The sequence below is a fragment of the Mastomys coucha genome, unplaced genomic scaffold (assembly GCF_008632895.1).
Source record: "Mastomys coucha isolate ucsf_1 unplaced genomic scaffold, UCSF_Mcou_1 pScaffold15, whole genome shotgun sequence".
Lineage (NCBI taxonomy): Eukaryota > Metazoa > Chordata > Mammalia > Rodentia > Muridae > Mastomys > Mastomys coucha.
The window spans coordinates 67,506,727-67,512,726 of NW_022196897.1; the positions used below are offsets into that span (position 1 = coordinate 67,506,727).

At 34.7% G+C, this 6,000-nt stretch overlaps 1 protein-coding gene across 4 annotated transcripts in view; it reads right to left on the reverse strand.

The window, feature by feature from the left end:
* Positions 1-6,000, reverse strand: part of Nckap1 (NCK associated protein 1) — a 76,725-nt gene that overhangs the window by 62,247 nt on the left and 8,478 nt on the right. For 2 of the 4 annotated variants that reach the window (XM_031370794.1, XM_031370795.1), the window contains exons 2-3: positions 3,419-3,436; positions 2,334-2,444 (exon numbers count right to left, since the gene is read on the reverse strand). In XM_031370794.1, the coding sequence (XP_031226654.1) occupies positions 2,334-2,444; positions 3,419-3,436 (129 nt within the window). The remainder of the gene's footprint in view (positions 1-2,333; positions 2,445-3,418; positions 3,437-6,000) is intronic. The other 2 variants (XM_031370797.1, XM_031370796.1) reach the window with 1 other exon arrangement.

Here is a 6,000-nt window from a genome sequence, read left to right on the forward strand (position 1 = left end):
TAAAAAAGAAATGAAGTGTGAAATCTGCCAGCATTTGGAGAAACCTGGAAAGCACTGTGTTAAATGGCAGAAGCCAGTCACAAAGTATTATTATGTCACAGTTATATTTTCATAATAGTGCTAGGCTAGCCTCTAGACTAGGCCCAGACAGCAGATCAGTGCCTAGTACTTGCCTAGCACTGGGAGGCTGGCAGGGAACCAGGGATTCTGAATGCTCAGGGAGCAGGATTTCTTCTGGATGATTAACTACTCTAAAATTGACCGAGTTGTGAATACACTAAAAGCCAATGAACATTTTAACTTCATGTAGGTCAACAGTATGGTACAGAATAATTCCATGAAGATACTAAAAACCCTAAACCGTACATTCCGAAGAGTTAAATTGAATGGCATGTAAATTATATCTCAACGAAGTATCAAAAATTTCAATTTTGTGCTTTTATTTTAAAAAGGGAAGTAAAACTATAAAAGAACAAAGATTAGCAGGGCACTATTATTACAAGCAGTTTGTCAAGCATATTAAGAACAATAAAAACTATTAATCTATTAACTGCCCCTTTAAAATGTTTGCTATTACTAAACAGTTAATATGTACCTATCAGCATGTGATAATTGTTTAAATTCTCACATCCAGTAAATGTGCCATACAAAAATTAACATAAACTAAACAAGAGATTTTCATGTCAGATACTTTATTAAGAACAAGTATATCCAGAACTAAGTGACAGCTTTTCATTAAAACTCATTTCGGGTGAGTACATAATCTCTCGGAAGAGATAGCATTAACTCATTTGTCCTTTCTATAGAATATGTAACTTTTTCATTTCTGTGAGACAGTCTCATTGTGCAGATCTGGGACCTGAAACTCCCAGTATAGACTGGTCTGTCACCAAGAGCTGCCTGCCTCTGCCCAAAAGAACGCATAACCACACTTGATAGAATATGTAAATATCTTACTACAAACTACAAATTAATACATGTATATTTGTTGTTGTTACCAGTTTTTGAGACAGGGTTTCTCTATCCCTGGCTGTCCTGGAGATCACTCTGTAGATCAGGCTAGCCTCAAACTTACACAGAACTGCTTGCCTCTGCCTCCTAAGTGCTAAGATTAAAGGAGTGAGCCACCCCAACCTGTTTTTTTCTTTTTCTTTTTTGTTCTTGTTAAAGAATACATATTTCCTATTCACTTTAATATTTTAATTTTTGGTTGTATGGAAATTATTCAATGAAATATCATGCCCTGTTTTTCTTTTAATTGTCCACATTAAATAATTGTCTTTTTTAAAAGTGTATCCTTTCAATCAATTTTTTCCTAGTAGGACCTCTTGGTGATTCTTCTACATAATCAATTATAAAGTACTAATACAATATTTTATAAAACCAAGATTTTTACCAATCCAATCATCAAAAAAGGACTTAAAATAATATTTTAAAAAGCTTAAGAAACCCAAAGCAAGACTTTTGAAAAAGCACCTGACTTATTTTTACTAATTCTAACATTTCTATCTAAATTAAAAATTTTAAAGTAAGTACTACCAACAAGGGAAGTATAAATCTTCAATGATCATACATCATTTCAGGACAAAAACATGACAATTTATTTTAAAAAAAAATTTCAAGATTAGAGAGCTCATAAGGGGAAACTGTTAAATTTAATTTTTACATAGAGCAAAAAGACAGCAAGAGTTGACATATGGTACAAAATAATGACCTGTGAAGATTCCAATAAAACTTTTAAAAATACATTACATTAAAAAACTCTTTCTAAAATTGCTCATTCATAAAATTAGTATATAAAAACTGCCCCAAAATAAACACACCAGGAAAACTAAATACAACCAAACTTTGTGAGAGGAGGCTTCCACATAAGAACTTGTATGGGCATAAAGAGCATAACCTCCTTACTTCTAGAAGTGCTCTTGGGTACTATGAAAATGGTGGGTAAGCAAACACACTTTAAAAGCTGATTACTAAAGCAATAAAGCTCCATGAAGCCATTGCCAACTTCAAAAGAAACCTAGGTTAATAATATAAGGATAAACAGATGCTCCGAGTAGTCATACACGTTTGGGGTACTGTTTACCTACCCATTACCTATTCATCCAAGAAAATAGTGCAAGAAATTAACATTCAACATTTTCCACATAAATGTAGCTAGATTTTTCCCAGTTTCAGAGAAACAAATGCTGCCTTTAAAAGCATTTAAGCAAGGTATAAAAGCTGTTCATCAAATGTTGCACACAGCATTGGATTAACAGGGGATAGAATATTCCAGTGAGCATTGCTGTTCTTAGATGAGAAATGTTAAGTAGAACATTGGGACAACTTACATTGTTGTTGCGCGTTTCTACAGCAGGAAATTTTCTGACTATGAACTTCACAGCAGATTCCAGGTTTTTGTCAATAAGGTAGGACGGTTTAGCCTTGGGATCTCCACATGCCTAAAAAAACAACAGTAATGAAAAAAAGTAAAATGTATCTTCCTAAAATCAAGGAAGAAGAGCAAATCTGAAATCAGAAATTAGAAAGGTTTCTTGGTTTTGGTGAGCAGGTGATAAATGAACAGGCAAAGTGCAGGGGTTGTCACAGCTGAGAGATGCGATGGGAGACAGGACAGAGATGCTCTTCTACTGAAAAAAACGCATGGAAAGTTTTAAAGCAGTTAGCGCAGAACAGCAGTGAAGGAAAAAGCTCAAACCTAAAAAAAGGAAAAGAAAATGAAAACCTTTTTGGTTTGAGGTAGGATTGTATTCATCTGAAGCTGATAAAGTATTACAAAATTAAATATTAAGTAGAGTCCTGAAATGTTTCTAAGTGTTATAAAATGAAGGCTTATGTTTGAATGCCTTTTCCTAAATGTTTTCCTCATTCACTTTCAACATTCAGTTTTAATACAAGAGCCCTAGTTCAAAAGAACTGGAAGCTGCTAAAACTGAAGGTGCTCTACCCTGCAGGTGTGCTGCCTGGTCCTGGCATGAGCTACAACACTGTTCCCTCATACCAGCAGCACCTCAAGCAAGGCCCCTACGCCTGTCCTGTCGCTCACGAGCACTGAGCACTGAGTGACCACAGCAGCAGCGTCCTCTGCAGTGAGAAGGAAAGCACTCTACAAATGTGCCTGGAAAGCTGTAACAGAACTAGTCACAGCACAGTTACGGAACAACTGCCTGTGCAAGTGAGATGCTTCCTTAGGGAAATACTGAAGATCACATCATTCCTATTTAAATTTTTATTCCATTTTTTAAGCATATGCTTTTACAGTGATGTTTGCGGTGTGAGAGGAGATACAGTACTGTAACCTGACCTTCTAGTTTACTATGGCTATGTTGTGGATTACAGAAAGAGAAATTATGAAACATGAGACTGATCTGAAAGCGGGCAAGCGGGCAGAGGGAAGGTGAAAAGCTTTGCAAACCTTCCAAACTTGTCCTTGCTGGGGAAGCATTGTAATAGAAAGAGAGAAGATTACGTGTAAACAATGATTGTCAAATCATGACATACTTTTTCAGTAGAAAACTTATGCACTGCAGACTATGAGTAACAATACAAGATGAAAATTGTATGGTGCTACAATTTATAAGGTACTTAAGTAGCAAGTCCTAGTAGACAATAGATTTACATAGTTTATACTATGAATATAGATTTAACTACTACTGTGTAAGTGTATAACAATGTCGGTACCTTGGTGGTCTTGCTAAACCAACTTCAAATAATACTTGGAAGAAAAAAAATAAAGACTACATGCAGCTATAAAAATAGGCGCAAAACCATCAGTGAAATTTTACATACCTTAAAAAGAAACGGTAGCCAAGAATAAAAATAATTAATTGTTACAAGATGAACTTTTTAGCTCAAATTGAAACTATTTTTCAAATATCATCTAGCTTCTAAGCCAATAAAAACATTCCTATTTATAAAATAGGAACACAATACTAATTCTCAGTATAATTAAATCAAGCAATTCTTTAAATTTAGAACTTAACCTTTAATGAGTCTCACAAGGCCTCTATGCAAATCCATTTCTACATAATATTAGCATATTCTGACTTTCCCTCAGACTATATTTTTTTGAAATAGTTTCTTATAGACTAGTTTTCTAATTTGTCTTTTTTAAAGATATCATGTATAACGTAAACTAGCAACCAAGACTCACACAACTAAGATAGTGCCCATAAAAAATAGCTACAGATTAGCATGTCCTTATATAAACCAAGTATAAGACAGTACAGAATCCTAAAGTGATTCAATACATTGTCTTTTCATGATATATATTTTTTATATTCTACTTATTTAAAAATCTGGGTATCCACTTTAACAGTATTATCAGCAGTATTATAAGTTTAACTATCACTAAAAACAATACCCATTTCCCAAGATCACAAATATGCCTTCTTATATTGACAACAAAATAGAAAAAGAAATTCCATTTCAACTGCAAAAATAAAATTATATCTAACTTCTTTTAGTATTGGATTACCTCTCTGCATGCTGCTCAGTGGGCCATATGTAAAGAGCATCCCTGAGGAGATGAGATTCTGCTAAAAGCAGCCAGGCTTCTAATCCCTCACTAGGTCTGGGGATATCAATATATACATATTATATATATATATATATAATATTATATATTATATATTATATATTATATATTATATATATAATTTCTTAGTCTCAGTTTCTTTTTTCTGTAAGATGTGGAAGGGAGAATACTTACCTTACCATGTCATTATGAGAGTTTGAAGAGCTTAGGTAATCCATATAAAGCATTTAGCAAAGTGACTGAGACCTAAGTGCTCAAAAATGTCTGCTGTTATTAGGAATGGCTATAAGAAAGGTTATGATAATTACCTAGAAGTCTACTCACTCACCCTAGGTCTAACACACTATATTTGTTTTACTTACAGAAAAAAATATAGCTTTGTGGTTTATTTTGGGGTTTAGGTGCTGAGGATTGAACTCAGGAACTCAAGTATGTTAAGAACAAATTCTACCACTACATCCCTAAAGCCCAAGAGCGTGAGTTTTAAAGCAGAATGCCTGTCCTGACGATGCCACATAAAAGCTGTATAGCCACGAGCAGATGACTTTATCTTTCATACCTGAGCATCTCTAGCTACTAAACTGGAAGTAATAGTTACAACCTGCCCTAAAAAGTTCTATATTCACTACAAGGGTGCGGTATCTGTGGGGAACTTACAGGTGTGTTTTGAATACAATGAATGCTTTAAAAAAAAAACACAAAATAAGGAATACACTGATGTTCCATTCCACTTTCTCTAAAATCAACTTATGGCATATTTACTTAATAAAAAGAAAGATACTTATATGAGGAATTCTCAGGAAAAAAAGTACAAGGAAAATTAAACTGTGATCTGATTAAGTTGCCTGGTAAGATACACGCTAGCAAGGAGCTGGGACTAACTCAGCTATAAATTTTACAGAATACTACCACAGTAGGAAAATTCTCACTCACCAGAAACCTATCTATAAAGACTAATTCATAAAAACAATTCATTTAGGGGACAGAAAACTTGGAAGAAAATGATTTATACTATTTTAAAACAGAAATTGTCATATATTTGAAAGAATGTCATGCTATCAAAATTATAATTAATCCTTTACTTTTGAATAGTCATCCTGGAAGTACAGATTTTTTAAAAAACTAAGAAGCATCACTCTACTTGGTTAAGCCTGAATCTAAACACAATAACAAAGAGAGCTGAGAAATGGCTCAGCAGGTCAAGAGCAAGCATGAGGACCTGAGTTCAGATCCTAGCAACCGAATAATAGCAGTTTGCCTGCAACCCCAGCACTGGGGGCGGGTAGAGACCAGCACAGACTAGAGGCTGGCTGGCTGGCCAGATTAGCCTGAATGCCATCTTGGTAAACTGGCAATGTAACTTGTCCAGCATACTAAGCATTGCACCACACTGCCCCCAACTCGCCTCCAATTTTAATGCACACTACAGAAAGGAAGGAAGGGAGGGAGGGAAAGAGGGA